At 38.5% G+C, this 17,151-nt stretch overlaps 1 protein-coding gene across 1 annotated transcript in view; it reads left to right on the top strand.

Annotated features, from left to right (window-relative positions):
* MDGA2 (MAM domain containing glycosylphosphatidylinositol anchor 2) overlaps positions 1-17,151 on the top strand; it is a 687,915-nt gene that overhangs the window by 369,787 nt on the left and 300,977 nt on the right. The window contains exon 3 of the mRNA XM_058666386.1: positions 11,187-11,361. Coding sequence (XP_058522369.1) covers positions 11,187-11,361 — 175 coding nt within the window. The remainder of the gene's footprint in view (positions 1-11,186; positions 11,362-17,151) is intronic.

Below are 17,151 nucleotides of genomic sequence, written 5' to 3'. Positions count from 1 at the left end.
TGGTAAATAAATATTTTCTGGCTAAAAAAAAAATGAGCTGGCCATCTTAAAGGAATTACCTTTAGTGACTGGTGTTGTGGGTTAGCTGGTAAAACCGCTGCCTGTGATGCCAGCATTCCTTATGGGAACTAATTTGAATCCCAGCTGCTCCACTTCGAATCCAAGTCCCCACTAATGTGCTGGAAAAGCAGCAGGAGGTGACCCAAGTATCTGTGTCCCTGGACCCATGTAGGAGACCAGGAAGAAGTTCCTGGCTTAGGTCTGGCCTAGCGCTGATCGTTTGCACCCAATTGGAATGGGAACCAGCAATTTGATGATCTCTCTGTGCCACTCCCCTGTCTCTCCATCTCTCTGACTTCGAAGTAAATTAAGTTAATGTTAAAGGCAGAAAGAAGATACTTTACTGTTTGCTGATAGTTTTAAAATTAATATTTTCAAGAATGAGAGAATTTTAGAAAACCTGCCAAAATAAGAGTGATAGCTTACACATGAAGCCTTGTATGAAAAGACATAATAAGAAATGTGACTTTTTATGTTGTTTAGCAAGATGTGTCAGTGTTTGGAAGATTTACTGAAGTCACTGAGAGTGTTTCCCAAATGGCTAATGTATTATGTTATAAAATTTTACGTCAAAGGTCCATAAAAACACATTGATGCATATTTTAAGTGTAACAGTGGAAAAGTTTGCTGATGCAGTTTTCGAGTTTACTTTGAAAGCAAATGTTAACAAAATACCTTCATGGAGTTTTAGTGTGATTTCAAAGAAAAATATCCAGGATTATCTAAAAATGCTATTGAAATGCTGCTTCTTTGTTGACTAATTATCAGTGTGAGACCAGATTTTCTTTATATATTTCACATAGAACAGCATGCAGACATTGACTGCATCCAGAAGCGATGGTAATCCAACTAACTCTTTTTCCTTTAAGGCAGATTGTAAGAGATTTGCAGAACTATAAAACGCTATCATTCATTGTGCTCAATTACTTTTTGTTTGGGGAACTATAGCTGTCTGATGAAAAATGTTATTTATGTTAATACTTTATTCTTTGTCAAATAATTTAAAGCCAGATTGGAACTTTCTCAGGTTGAATTTATAACACAGTGATCCTAATAAACATAAACTGGTAAAGATTTTCAGTAAGTTTAAAGAATGTAGGTATATTATGTCAGGTATCTTAATACCTACTTATCTGTAGCATAGTTCTCTATCCCCCTTTCTCCATTAAATACCGCCCCCCACACACTATTCCCCTTTCTTTTCTATATCTAACAAGGTGTAAGTATTTAGCTATTGTATGCTGTTAATGTTTTTACTGTTTGAAAAATGCTATCCTATTTCTATAACATTTCTTATTTGGGGCTTACCATTAGATTCTGAAATACTTGTTTTTTCAAATCAACTTTAATATTGTGATATTTAGGTAAAACTTGAAATTCCATTAAAAAATGTTCTGTTTATTTGGGAATCAGAGACAGGGAGGACTTCTGTCTCTTCTGATTCGTTCCCTAAAAACTCACAATGGCCAGCTCTGGCAGCCAATGTTTCCACCATGGACAGTGGGGAACCTGATTACTGGAGCCACCACTGCTGCTGGCTCCTGCTGTCTTCCTTGGCAGGAAGACAAAAGGAAAACTTGGAGACAGGAATTTCAGATCTGGGATTCCGATGGGTGGTCATCTTAAAAACTGCAGAGAATACTGATGGCAGAAAATGTTCATCTTTCAGTTTTTGCTATATCTTAGATTCTATCATGCGATCTCCAGGTAGAAAAACAAAATAATGTAATTATTTAAATCTTTTTACTTGTGAACTTCTAAACTTTGAAATTTAAATAACAGAACTTTCAGAGTTCCCAAACATCACCCTTGTGATTTCTGTTCTTTTGATGGACGTATTACTAATGTTTATAAACTTCTTGAAACCGGGAATCATTCTTTTGCTTCTTCACATATTCCATGGAAATAGAAAGTGTTGAGTAAATATCTGTTTTTGAAGTTTACTTATCTTTTATTAATCTACAGGTAACATTTTCATTTCACTTATGTTTAAATGGAAGTATGATTATATTCATATTAACATTTTAATGTTGTGCAGAGGTTTTTAGATATGTTATACCATTAAGTTGAAAATTTCAGTTAACATGAAAAATAGACACATATAATGACACTATTAGAAAAGTTTGACTCTTAAGACTTTGTCCTATCACATGTCTCAGCAGAGTATTTCTGCCAGCTATTTCTCAACCTTGCAATAGAAATAACCAAAAATATGTTACATGGTAGAGACAGGGAGAGAGATAAAAATCAAACCCTTTTTCTTCCTGTTTTCTTTCACATTACAGTAACAGCATGTGGCTTTTGTTTAAGTCTTTTTTTTATTAATTATTTTGCAGTTTCATAGGCTCTGGGAATCCCCCCACCCCTCCCCCTCCCCCTCCCCTCTCCCATGGTGGATTCCTCCACCTTGATGCAGTATTACAGTTCAAATTCAATCAAGATTCTTTCCTTGCAAACATATATCAAGCATAGAGTCCAGCTACTTATTCTCCAGATGAGTTGAACAGTTTCTTGGGGAGACCATTTCTGGTCCGAAGTTAGAGCTGGTAGAATATCATCCCAGTTAATTAAGAGTCCCAATATAACATCAACAGCAGTTTGCAATATTATGGAATTGACATGGTTTTGAGTAACCAGTATGTTATAAAAAAAAAAAGGAAGTCCTAACCACAACCTCTGATTAGCTCATTGACATTTCAATTTTAGTATATACACAGGACCGGCTGCTATATACCTTAAAATGGCTATAAGGTACCATTCAGCTGTCTCGTGTCTATTTCATTTAGTATTTAGCCATTTGTTGTGTTGAAGTATAATTTTGCTGATCTTGGCAGATTTTAGGATAATCTAGACTGGCTTGTAACTCTAACAAGATATTTATTGACATTTAAGGTGCAGAATATTTTTTTGGGGGGGGTGTGCAGGAAAATCCTCAACACCATGGTGAGGAGTAACTAATCTTTGTGTCCCACCCAGCGAGGCATGAGCCAATCCACGCCAGCTCTTTCCTGTCAGATTTCAAGCTCTACTTTCTGTTGTTTGCCTATTTATTTTTGGTTTTTTTAGTTTGTATGATTGTTTGTTTGCTGTGAGCAATCCCGATGGTCATTGCAAGGGAGGGCGGGGGTCCAGAGGTGGAGCCAGGCTCGGACCAGAGAAAGCTCTCCTTCCTGGTCCTGAAGGACGTTTATTGTTCTTCTGTTTCTGCAGACCGCTCAGGGCTTCTGGTTGTCTTTCTGATGACGTTGGTTTCTGCATGGTAGTGTTTGGACTTCTTCCATCCCCTGCGGAAGCTCCGGTTGGGGGTGGGTGACCTCAGAGTACTCGGCCTCTGAGGGCATCCAATTCCCTGTGGCCTCCTTGGCAGTTGGGATATAGTCCCTGTTGCTCGTATTAATAGTTTGTGGTGAAGGTCTGGGAGTCTTCATGGTTGGGATCCAAGCTTCCTCCTTACCACCTGCTCCACTCTGGAGTGCTCCCCTGCTCCACGCACATGACCTCCTGTTAAGAGGTTGTCAGGATCGCACCCGATTCCCCCCTCATGCATTGGTATAGTAGTTTTACTATTGTTTAGTGCTGCTTTGAGTCTGTTATCTATGAATTACCAGATTTGATCTTGATAGGCTATATTGTACTTTTTCCTCACTCTTTTTATGATCCTGAAAGACTTCCCTGCACTCCCTCCCCATCACGGATTAACATAGCGTATTGAGGGTATAGTAGGTTTTACAGTTTTTTGATGTAGATCTTAAGTATTCTGACATTAATTGTTGGTTTATAGATTATATCACATTATCTTTTTTTAATAATCTATTTTATTGTGTTGTTGTTGACAATCTTTACATAGTTAATTACAGTTAAAGAAAGAAAAAGAAAGAAAAAAAAAAAGGGTTCAGGGGGATAGGGAAGTGGGCAATACTATTATGTCCATATTGTTTCCATCTTGTATCTGAGGTAAAGGAGGATATTGAGGGAGAAGCCCCACCCGGTTTCCCGCCCACCCCGAGTCCCGGATGTGGGGCATGCTCTGAGATATGTGCTCAAGTGGTGTCAATAGTTCTCCAGTTATGAATTGCTGCCAGTTTCGCTCAATGAGGTCGTCCACTGATTGATATGGTCCATCATAAAGTCTCCGTTTGCCCCATTTTTCGCTGCTAACATGTAGCTGAGATGAATGATTGATCTGCTCTGTCTTCTGTCTTTTCTTGATTAGAGTTCTGAGTCCAGCAGTTCGATTGGGGAGATCTCCAAAGAAACTGTGAGGTATTCCCAGACTAGTTTCTTGTATGTTCTAGCAAGCACAGGGCCCGGCACAGTCCATCACCCCGATCAGCTGGTGGTTGCAATTGCTGGGTTGGTTCTGTTTTCAGTCCAGAGTTGCACTGGAACCAATGGGTGCTGCAGTCCAGTCTGGTTCTGCCCTGCACGTACTCGGCCCTCACACAAACCAGTGGGAGCTGCAGCCTAGTTGGGGCGACCCACAATAACCCCCACCTGGCCCGCCCCCTACCCTGGTTAGCCAGTATGTGTAGCAGAAGACCAGTCTGTCCCCCATCCCATTTGGCTCTGGCACTTGTCAATGGGTATTAAAGCTTAGTTCTATCTAACCAACTCAACCATCCAGCCCTCATGGGTGTTGTTGAGTGCCTCTCTATCTAGCCATCCCAGCCCCCGTCCTAGTTTTCATGCCCTCCCACAGGACTAGTGACCCAAGAAGGGGGAGCCCACTTTTTCCCTCCCAGGTCTCTCTGTCCCGGTTTATGCACTCTTTAGGTGGTTCTGTGATTTATCTTATTGCATTGGATACAGGTTGTTAGAGATTGCACTAATATTACAATATACAGGTACTATCTTCCAAGTTGTCATCTTTTCATCTCAGATTAAGGCAAACATGTGGTATTTAACCTTTTGGGATTAGTTCATTTCTCTTAGCATGATGGATTCCAGTCAGGCCCATTTGTCCACAAAGAACTGCATTTCGTTTTTTTTTAATAGCTGAGTAGTATTCCATAGAGTAGATGAACCATAGCTTTCTTATCCAGTCTTCTATTGATGGGCATTTTGGTTCCTTCCAGGTTTTTGCAATTGTAGATTGTGCTGTTATGAACATAGGCGTGCATGTTGGTTTCTTGTGTAGGAGATGTTTTGGATATATCCCTAGGAGTGCTATTGCTGGATCATATGGTATGTTGATTTTCAGTTGTTTGAGTATTCGCCAAACTGATTCCCATAGAGGCTGTACAAGTCTGCAGTCCCACCAGCAGTGGAGAAGGGTTCCCTTTTCCCCACATCCTCGCCAGCAAGTGTTGGTGGTATTATGTATGTGTGCCATCCTTACTGGAGTTAGGTGGTACCTCATTGTATTTGGATTTCATTTGGATTTCCCTTATTGCCAGGGAACTTGAGCATTTTTTCATATGCTTGTTTGCCATTTGGGTTTGTTCTTTTGTGAAATGTCTGCCCATTTCCCGTGCCCACTTCTTGAGCAGTTTGTTCTGGTGTTTTGGTTTCTCTGGAGATCTTTGTATATTCTGAAGATCAGCCCTCTATCTCCTATGTAGTGTGCAAAGATCTTTTCCCATTCTGTAGGTTGTTTTTTTACTTTGTTGATTGTTTCCCTAGCTGTACAGAAGCTTCTTAGTTTGATGAGGTTCCAATTGTTTATTTTGGTCTCGATTTCTACTGCTTTTGGAGTCTTTTTTAGGAAGTCAGGGCCTACCCCTAAGTGTTTCCAACATTTTCTTCCAAAAGTTTGAAGGTTTCTGGATGTAGGTTTAGGTCTTTTATCCATTTAGATTCGATCTTAGTGTATGGTGAGAGATGTGGATCTATCTTTTTGTTTCTGCAGGCTATCAACCAGTTGTCCCAACAGCATTTATTGAACAGACCTTCCCATTTGCTTGGATTGTTGTCTGTCTTTTTGTCAAAGATTAATTGACTGTATCTGTGTGGGTTTCCATTTGTTGTTTCTATTCTGTTCCACTGATCTTCCTCTCTATCTTTGTGCCAGTACCAGGCTGTGTTGATAACCATTGCCCTATAGTATGTCCATAGATCTGGTACTGTGATTCCCCCTGTTAAGTTCCTGTTCTTCAGAGTGGTTCTGGCTATTCGTGGTTTTTTGTGTTTCCAGATGAATCTGTGTATCATTGTTTCCAGTTCAATGAAGAATGCTGTGGGTAATTTGATTGGGATTGCATTGAATGTATATATTGCTTTTGGTAGTATAGACATTTTGATGATAATTAATTTTGCCTATCCAGGAGCATGGGATGTTGTTCCATGTTTTGAGGTCTTGTTCTATTTGTTTTTTGAGTGTTTTGTAATTTTCTTCATAAAGGTCTTCTACGCTTTTGGTTAAATTTATTCCCAGATATTTCATGCTTTTCTCTGTTATTTTGAATGGCAGCTTGTTGGTTAGATCTTCTTCCATCTTGCGGCCGTTTGCATACACTATGGCTGTTGATTTTTGTTCATTTATCTTGTATCCTGCCACTCTGCCAAATTCTTGTATGAGTTCTAGGAGTCTTTGTATTGAGTTTTTTGGTTCTTCTATGTAAAGAATCATGTCGTCTGTGAATAGTGAAAGCTTGACTTCTTCATTTCCAATTTGGATTCCTTTGATTTCTTTGTCTTGTCTTATGGCTTCTGCAAGTACCTCTAGGACTATATTGAATAGCAGTGGGGATAGTGGGCAGCCTTGTCTTGTTCCAGATCTCAGTGGGAAGGGATCCAGTTTTTCTCCATTTAGTATGATGCTGGCATTGGGTTTTTCATATATTGCTTTGATTATATTTTGGATTGTTCCTTCTATCCCCACCCTGGTTAGGGTTTTTAACATGAAGTGGTGTTGAATTTTGTCAAAGGCTTTTTCTACATCTGTTGATAATATTATATGGTTTTTGTTTTTCAGTTTTTGTATGTGATGTATCACATTTATGGATTTCCTTATCTTGAACCATCCCTGCATTCCCTGGATGAAACCTACTTGGTCTGGATGGATGATCTGTCTGATGTTTTTTTGTATTCTATTGGCTAGGATTTTGTTGAGAATCCTAGCGTCAACATTCATCAGGGAGATCGGTCTGTAGTTTTCCTTCTCTGTTAATTTTTTATTCGGTTTGGGGATTAAGGTGATATTGGCTTCATAGAATGAGTTTGGAAGAGCTGCTTCCTTTTCTATTGTTTTGAAGAGCTTGTAAAGGATTGGGGTTAGCTCTGGTTGGAATGTTTTGTAGAATTCTGTGGTAAAACCATCTGGGCCTGGGCTTTTCTTTGTTGGGAGCTCTTTAATCACTGATTCTATTTCTGATTCGGTAATCGGTTCATTCAGGTCTTCTGTTGCATCTGGGGTGAGTTTTGGTATGTGGTGGGAGTCTAGGAATCTTTCCATTTCCAAATGGTTATCGGATTTGTTGGTGTATAGTTCTTTGTAATAATTTCTAATTATTTCCTTAATGTAGTGGTGTCTGTTGTTATGTTGCCTTTTTCATCTTTGATGCTGCTAATTCTTTCTTTGTCTTGTTTTTTCTTTGTCAATCAGGCCAGTGGGGTATCTATGTTGTTTATCCTCTCAAAGAACCAGCTTTTTGATTCATTTATTTTCTGAATGGTTTTTTTTTTAATTTTCTTTCTGATTTAGTTCTTGTCTTGTTTTGATAATTTCTTGTTTCCTCTTGTTTGTGGGGTCCTTCTGCTGTTGCTTTTCCAGTTCCTGGAGGTGTGTGCTTAATTCCTGCATTTGTTGCCTTTCTTGGGCTTTGACATGCACGCTAATTGCAATAAACTTACCACGTAACACTGCTTTGGCAGTGTCCCATACATTTTGGACCTTTGTATCTGGGTTTTTGTTAGTTTCCATAAATTTTTTGATCTTGTCTTTAATTTCTTCTCTAACCCATTGTTCGTTTAATAGCATATTGTTCAGCCTCCAGGAGTTTACATGTTTCCTGGGACATTTTGAGTTGTTGATTTCCAGTTTCACTCCGTGATGGTCTGAGAAGGTATATGGTATGATTCTGATATTTTTGTAGTTAGTTAAACTTGCTTTGTGTCCTATTATGTGGTCTATCCTGGAGAAGGTGCCATGCACTGCTGAGAAGAAGGTGTAGTCTGTGGCCTTAGGATGAAATATTCTATAGATGTGTACTAGGTCCAGTTGTTCTATTGTTTGTGTGAGTTCTGTGGTTTCTCTGTTGAACTTTTGCTGCGTTGATCTATCTATTGGTGTTAGTGGGGTGTTCAGATCTCCCAGAATTGTCGTATGTTCATCTATGTCTCCCTTTAAGTCCAAAAGTAGTTGTTTCACGTAGCTGGGTGCATCCAGGCTAGGAGCATAAATGTTAAGAATGGCGATTGGTTCTTGTTGGATCCTCCCTTTCAAGAAGATGTACCACCCTTCCCTGTCCTTTTTGACGTTCGTTACTTTGAAGTCCATATCATCTGAGAATAGGACTGCCACATCAACCTTTTTTTCTCGTCCATTGGCATGGAATATTTGTTTCCACCCTTTTACTTTTAGTTTCTTGGAGTTTCTTCTGGTTAGATGTGTTTCTTTCAAGCAGCATATAGTTGGGTCCTGATTTTTAACCCAGTCTGCTAATCGGTGCCTTTTGAGTGATGAATTTAAGCCATTTGTGTTGAGGGATAATATTGAAAAATTATAATTTTGCCGTGCTATATGCCTGTGTTTTTGAGGTTGTTGGTAATTGATTGTCATTTCTGTGGATGGACTTTATTGAGATCTCCCTGATTGCCATCCTTGCTTATGGCTTGCTTCCTTTTTCTCTGGGAGTAGCACATTTCTAAGGAGATTTTGTAGAGTTGGTTTTGTGTTGGCATATTCTTCTAATTTCTCTTTGCTGTGGAAGTATCTAGTTTCGTTCTCGTATACAAATGAAATCTTTGCTGGGTAGAGCATTCTTGGTTGACAGTTGTTCTCTTTCAGTACTTGAAAGATTTTGTTCCACTCCCTTCTTGCCTGGAGTGTCTGTTCTGAGAAGTTGGCAGTGATTCTGATGGTCCTGCCCCTAAATGTAAGCTTCTCTTTGGTTCGTGCTAACCTTAGGATTCTTTTTTGTATTCATTGGAGGGTAACTTGATTACCACGTGTCTTGGGGAGGATCGTTTTGGGTCAGCTCTGTGGGGAGTCCTCTGGCCTTCCTGAATTTGGATTGGGTTCATGTTCCAGGTATTTTGGAAGTTCTGCATAATTTCCTCAAGTACTGGTTGTATGCCTGTCTCTCTTTCCACTCCTTCTGGGAGCCCCATGATTCTGATATTTGACTTCTTGATGTTATGGTTCATCTCCTGGATTGTCTTGGTTGCCTTGTGTAGTTGTGACTCTAGTTGGTTAATAATCTGCCTGCTTTCATTCTGGGAATCTTCCAAGTCAGATATCCTGTCTTCTGTTGCTGTAATTCTGTTGGCTAAGCTCTCAACTTTGTTCATCAAGTCTAGGATCTCGTTTTTGAGTAGTTTTGTTTCTGTGATTATGTGGTTTTTAAAATCTTTGAGCTCGTCCCATCATTTTTCATTGTCTTTGAAGAGTTTTATAATTGTTTTTCTGAACTCCTTATCAGAGACGTCTTCAATTTCTTCATCTGTAATCTCTGCGATTGACCAGGCTCTATGGTGGCTTTTTGGGGTGGCGCAAGCTGTGTCTACTTCACTAACTCTCTTATTCCATCCCATATTTGTGGCCCAAGGTGTTGCTGGATTCTCACCCTTGACCTCTGTTGCCACCTAGTGGGTGGCCTGAGGTCTTGCTAGCCTAGGTTTTTGTTTTCCTTCTGGCCCAGGGAGTTTTTGTTTTTTTGTTTCCCTTCTGGGTTTCAGGTTTCAGCGCCTTAGGTTTCAGTGCCTAGGCGCCCTGGTCTCCTCTCTTGGATTTTTTTTTTTTTTGCTTTGTTTTTTTGTCTGAGGTACGGAATCTGGCGCCCCGCTCTGCTGCCTCTTCCCCCCCCCCCCCCCCCCCCCCCCCCCCCCCGTTGGCCCAGAATTTAGTTTAGCTGTGATCCTGGGGATTTCACCCTCGCTGCCGCAGCTGCCAGCCACCGCACTTCAGGGTCCTAGCGCCCTTCCGGTACCGTGGCGTTTCGTTTTAGGGGAATGTTTGTTAGTTAGCCATCCCTGTCTTCGCCTGGATCCCGCCAAGGTTACTAATATCGCCACCAGTGCCAGAGGTTTCAGCACTCCTGCAGTTTCTAGCCGCCACTGGAGGGGCTTTGTGCAATGATTTCCTAAAGTTGCCTGTATATTCTCCGGTTAAAATTCCGGCCTTTCCCCTGCTGGGTTCTTAACTCACCCTTTTCGAGGCACTGACCACTGAGTGCTGCCTTGGTTTTTCTGTTGTTGTTATTTTTGGTTGATTCTCCAGATTGCGTGGATCTTGTTGATTCCTCAGTGTCCTGGGAGGTTCGCACACCTGCTTATACTATTTTTAACTATACTTGCTCCTTCTTCTGGCACTTTTTGTCCCTCTCTCTCTGCCTTCCCCCTTACATCAACCCTCCATGGTCGGCCATTTTTTTCTCTCTCTTGTTTAAGTCTTATGAGCTAAGATTCATAAAATTTGAGTTGAATGCCAGTCATTATTGCTAGAAAAACGAAGCAGGTTTTACACAGCTGTGTTTAAAAGCATGGTGTTTGTAATGAAATGTTTCATTACTCAGAGTGCTTTGGCAGTTTAATAGAGATGTACTTCTTGAAAAAGTTTACCATTTTCAAAAATAATTACTGATATAAATTCCAATTATCAAAATAGACAAATCGTTTATGGGCTCATTAAAGCAAAAACTCTTAAAGAAGCAAAACCCTGCTTGTATCAACCAGGTGCATACAATTTTACACAGTCTCAATAAGCTATGATGGTAATATGTCTAAACTAGCCATATCAAATAGGACATTTAAAATTATGTAGTGAAGCATGTCCGGAAAGAAAACAAATGAGCCTACCTGAGCTAAATATGTAAAAAGTATTCTTCATGGTTTGAAAAACTTCCTCAGTCATTTGACAGCCAGTGCAGTATTTCAGCTCTGAAAGCAAACTCCTCAAAATGAGTTAACTGCTGTTTTTCGGTGGGAAAACCAACCTAAAGTAACCATCTCTGTTGATGCTTGCTCAGATCAGGTGGACCAAAACAGCAGGAAGTGCCTCTGACAGATTCCAAGACTCAAGTGTCTTCAATGAGACTTTAAGGATTACAAATATTCAGCGACACCAAGGAGGCCGGTATTACTGTAAAGCAGAGAATGGCCTGGGGTCCCCAGCGATAAAGTCGATCAGAGTGGATGTCTACTGTAAGTAAATGTCCCAGAAGAATGGGATTAAGCCTAGTATGGGTTTATTTGTTCCTGTATCATTTATTTTCTCAAAAAATGATAGAGCTCAGTTAAGAATTTACATATATGTGTGTTGCTAAAGGAGAAGTTTGTTATGACTTTGATATCATGTATGTTCACTATAGCCTATTTAGGAATTGCATTAGTGAGGACAGAAAACATTACTAATTCTTTCAATAACTTTTCATTTCCATATGCTTTATGTCTATTTGTGTGCAGAAAGGATCGTGTTATTTATATTGTTTATCCGTATGTGAATCCTATTGTTTTTCTTTTAAAGTGGATGGCGTCAGAGCAGTGTGTACTGAAATGTCTTGTGAATTGCCAAAACTCTCTCAGGAGGGTCTATTTTATTCCAGTTCTGTTGAAAATAATCAACACTATCCCTGGGCAATGCAGTGCCACCTGCAAAGTGTTGGTTGATTTCTTTTTTGTTATTCATCTCCTTTGCCTATTTTTTTTTGACTGTTGACAAATATAGTTAAGATGACCAGGGGTTTCCTTATGAGACCCAGAACAGATCAGGGTCCCAAACATTCAGTTGGATCTTTTGCATAGATTAGTCTATCATTCTATTGTCTTGTTACAAGAACTCGTGTTTTATAAATCTTAATGTGAGATAAGACAGCTTTTTCTCTTTCTTAGAGTAAATCAGATATAAATAGCAAGGGAAGAGTCCTTGATTTCTGCTTATTTGCTTTCTTTTCCTTTTCATTTTTTCCATTTGGGACAGGTACTTCACTGCCAGGAAAGGACTTGAAATTACACATGGTCTATTTATCAGACCCGATGCTGAATCCTATCATTCACTGGCTAGCAATCAAGTGACAGAACAGTCATGATTTGCCTTCCACATAAAGCCCTAGCTTTCTTCCTGGAAAAATGGGAGAACAGCCTTGTGCTGTTTTCCTTTGCTGTTGTCTGGTCCCTGAGGCATCCCTTGGCATATTTTAAGCAACCTTCCTCCACCCTGCCATTTTCTTCCTTCGTCATGGGTACACAGGGTCACCATAATTGTTTACATACCAATCAAAGCATTAAATCTCCTTTCATCCTTTCTCTGTATGAAGTATGTCTAGATTTCTAGTACCTTTCATCTGCATATAAATTTAAATAAAACTAAATTTAATGAACATGAATTATATAATCCTACTTTCTACAACAAGCATCTCTTCCTTGCTATTATAATTTTGGCCAAGCAGTTTTAAAATATGGCTATACAGGACCCTAAACACCATTCTAAATTCTAAAAACTTTTGAGGATTTGTTTTGTGTGTTATTTGTGGCAGGTGGTCAACTTGTTCACAAAACTTGATGGGGGAATTACTTTGGTGGCAAAATTTGACCCAGAATAGCTTGAATATAAAGATATTCTACTTATCCTACTTTTTATGAATAATTACATGTTTTGCTCAAGAAATATTTTGATTGTAGAGTATAGTCACTAATCCTGCTGTGTTCTATAATGGATAGTGTGTGTACTGCTTTATTTTTCTAAAATTGGAAGAACTGGAAAGTACATTGTACAAAGTTTTTTAATGAGGGATTATGACCTATATTGCTACCACAGTAGATTTGGAAATGAGATTGTACTGCTGAATTTAAAATGTATTGCAAAGGGAAGAAAATCACATTTTTTAGCTTAAAAAATACCCTTCTTTCCTCTTTTCATTGCAGAGCTTTTCAGTATTATCTTGTGCTGTGCCTATTCCTTTCAATCCCTTTCTGGCTCTTTTCCAGAATGGTTTATGCCTGTGTGTTGTGGTTCATGTTGGACACCTTCCTGGCTCCTGCCCCCTCTGGTTTTCCCAGCTTCCTTCACCTTTTCGAGCTTGTATTATCTTCCATGCAGCCACAGCCGAAGGCCTTACCTCTGTTACTCTCTTCTGAATTGCTTTGGGGCTTTTTCAAACCACCTGAACATGACAAACATCCTGTTCTGTGGTATTTCAGTGAAATGTCACTGTGATACATAGCATATTGAATCCTATTTTCAGTAATACTTTGGGTACTATTAGAAAATGCCTAAAATTATATTATTTGAGAAAATGGCATGTGGAATTCTGGCCACTCTGAGCACAGGTGACATCTGTTTAATACAGATTATCTCAGTGACACGTCACCTTTAGCTCCAGAGTACATCGTTTTAATACAGAAATCCTGACACAGCTTTTAGCTATTTGTGTCTATTTTTAGATGTCTGCATGAATATGTTTCTTTTGATAGTAAATGTCAAACATGCTTTAATAGCATATTTTACTGTACAGGCAGCTAAATCTATTAGAAGAATTAAGTTCTCCAAATAAAAATTGATAGACAACCAAAGGTTTTTATGTTCAAGTACATTGTGTCTAATGAATTTTTATAACATGTGATATCATTGTTAGTATCTCTAGAATATTCTTTTTAGATGTGACAAAAAATTGTGTCTAACTTTAGATCTGATGTTGTATGCTCATTTTTGTAAACCATAAGCAAGTGGAGAGCTTTATTTTCTGAAAGAAGTTTCTGAAATAAATCAATCTTAAAAATCTGAAAAAAAAAAACCTAATTATTTCAGAAAATTCCAAGAAAGGAGGATCAACTTTTGTTTTTGTTGCTCTTCATTTAGACCCATCATCGATGCTGCTAATTTCTGTTTCTCTTTCTAAATGTACTCCACGGGTAGAACTTGGAACATAGGAGGACATACAGTACAAAATCCACAACCCCAAATTTGCAGGATCAGTTTTACAACAGTAAACTGAGGCACACAGATGTTGATTTAACAAGCATAGTAATAATAACCACATATTTAGCATTGAGTTCTCATGAAACAGACACATATGCAGGTATAACTGAGAGCTAGTACATGTGCTACTGTAACACAGTGTTCTGGGGAAGTTTTCCAACTGGTAAATGTCGGCGTTACTCGTTAAATACAATGTTGTAGGGCTGGCATTGTGGAATAGCAAATTAAGGCACAATTTGCAATGTCAGTGTACTATATTGAAGTGTTGATTGGAGTCCCAATATTCCAGCTTTCTGCCTTTGTGCCTTGCTAGCATCAGGAAGTGATCTATCCACTTGGGACCCTGCTACACCTGTGGGAGACCAGGAGAGAGAATTGGCCCTGGCTTCGTCTAGTCCTACTCTGGTGGCTGAAGCCAGTTAGGTGATGCCTCAGTAAATCCCAGATCTCTAGTTTACCAGTTTCCATACTCTAGAACTGAAATCTACTTAAAATAAAATGTCTTGCTAGTCACTCATTATATAAATGAAGCTATTCATTTCAGAAAAGGAATTTACTGTGGCATCACATAAAATGAAGTGATTTTTATTAGATGGCTGTGCTAAAATATTTGTGAAACTGTGGTGACAATTTCATTGTCACACTTGTGAAGATCTTTTATTTCACATTAGCAATTCCTTCTTACACAACTTTCTGAAAGGTTTTATAGTGTTAAAAGCTAGGGCACATAGACTTTTATAAAAGACTACAACAACAAATTTTTAAATTTTTACTGTTTTAATCAAGAATGTGGTTTTAGAAATTATTATGATGTTCCCAGTTTCAGAACTTACATTTTATTTTGAGATAAATCATTAACATTTTAGTAATTGAATTCTTACAATCTGGTAGATGTCATAGCCATGTAGCGATGTAAATATTTCTTTTAAAATCTAATGTCATCCTTTATACAAGTATTTCTGATCAAACATGGATCAATTATACTTTTTCTGTGTTGAGAAATGCTTTCTGCGAATCTGAATACTAACAATAATAAGAGAAACTTGTGGCCTACTAAAACTGTTCTACTATTCTACTACTTTTCTACTATTCTACTTGTGGGCTACTATTCTAGTAAAACTTAACATTCCTTCTGACTTCTCCAAGAAGCCATGCCAAAACAACAATATGGGAGTAAAATAGTGACCTGGACAATGCAAATGACACATGTCCTTAGGATCCAGAGTGTTGGAGACTCCATGACAAAAAACCAAAACAACAACAACAACAAACAACAACAAAAAGTTTCAAGGAAAAAAAGTCAAATGAAATAGTATTCAGTCCTTAGCATACCAAATCAGACCTCTCAGTGTGGAGGGCAGAGTTACATACACTCATGCTGTGGAATCCTTGAAAAGCTCAAATAGTTGGAATCACCAGCTGGCTGTTAGAGGAAAACATTGACGAGTCTAAAAATGCAAGAATGGTTGAAAGCGTATGTTAGACTCATACACCCACATCTTCTGTGTTTCATGTAGTGCAGTGTCTAAACCCACCCTGACTCCTGCAAACTGCCTTGTCACTAACCCTACAATACTAGAAATAGATTTTTTATGAAGCTGGGCCACAGAAACTATGAGCTAGGAAACTCAGAAGAGCCAGTTTACTGTAGTTAAATCAGTTAGTGAGTTTACACATTGGTAAACTCGGAGGTCTCTTCTCTCATTTGGTTCTAGGAATCCTGGTCCACAAATTTAATGCCATCTAAAAGGAGATGGGGTAGGGCTCATCACTAGAAAAAAGTGATAAATCTAGAAAAGAATGTGAAGTCCAAAAACTGAGGGTCTTCTCAAAGAAAAGTTTAGACAGTATCAACGCCTTTCAAAAGATTCAGAGCTGAGAATTTAAAATGAATTTACATTAAGAATCACTGTATAGGAGTCTTCAGAAAGTTAATGGGAAATGTTTATGATGAAAAAGCTATGCGTAGAAATTAGATTTTTTTTTTACATCAAAAATAAACTTAATCCTGTTTTTCACAAACTTTGAAGTCCCGTTGGGCATGAAAAATAAAATTTCCTGTTAATCAACAGAGCTACCAACAAGCTATTTTGCAGTAATTCTTAGATGTGAATGTGTCAGTAGCCAGACATTTAAACAGTTTTTGTATTTTGTTTAACAAACGAGAGAGACGAAGACAAAAAAAAAAAAAAAAATGACAGAAAGGATTTAGGAAATAAGCAAAAAGGCTAAGACCTAATGCACAAAGCAAGCCATTATTGTTAATATTTGTAATTAGAATGCTCAGAAAAAATTTAAAAAATATTAAAAATCAGAAGTGTTAGCAATAAACTTGAAGTTGTCTTAAAGAACAAAACAAACCTTAATGATCAAAGGGATATTGCATGAAAGAACATAAGAAATGTGGTATTTCATTAATAAGGCTAAGTAAGTTAAAATGAAAATGAATTTTTATAGATGAAATGTCCCATGATGGGTGGAAATACAGTTTTAATTGGAAAGGGGACACTGTGGGCCTTGTGCAACAGAGTAAATGAAGTCCACATGAAAGAAGATCAATGAAGAGTTTTATTTATTTATTTATTTATTTAATTTATTTTATTGTATTGTTGACAATGGTTACATAGTTAATTATGGTTAAAAAAAAAAGGTTTGGGGGTATAGGGAAGTGGGTAATACTATTATGTCCATATTGTTTCCATCATGTATCCGAGGTAAAGGGGAATATTGAGGGAGAATCCTCACCCGGTTTCCCGCCCACCCCAAGTCCCGGATGGATTGGTTTTAATAGTTCTCCAGTTATGAATCGCTGCCAGTTTCGCTTGATGAGGTCGTCCACTGATTGATATGGTCCATCATAAAGTCTCTGTTCGCCCCATATTTCGCTGCCAACAATATACAGCTGAGATGAATGATTGGGCTGTTCTGTCTTCTGTCTTTTTTTGGTTAGAGTTCTGAGTCCAGCAGTTCGATTGGGGAGATCTCCAAAGAAACTTTGAGGTATTCCCAGACTAGAT

The sequence above is a fragment of the Ochotona princeps genome, chromosome 6 (genome assembly GCF_030435755.1).
Source record: "Ochotona princeps isolate mOchPri1 chromosome 6, mOchPri1.hap1, whole genome shotgun sequence".
Lineage (NCBI taxonomy): Eukaryota > Metazoa > Chordata > Mammalia > Lagomorpha > Ochotonidae > Ochotona > Ochotona princeps.
This window is presented reverse-complemented; position numbering and strand designations above follow the sequence as displayed.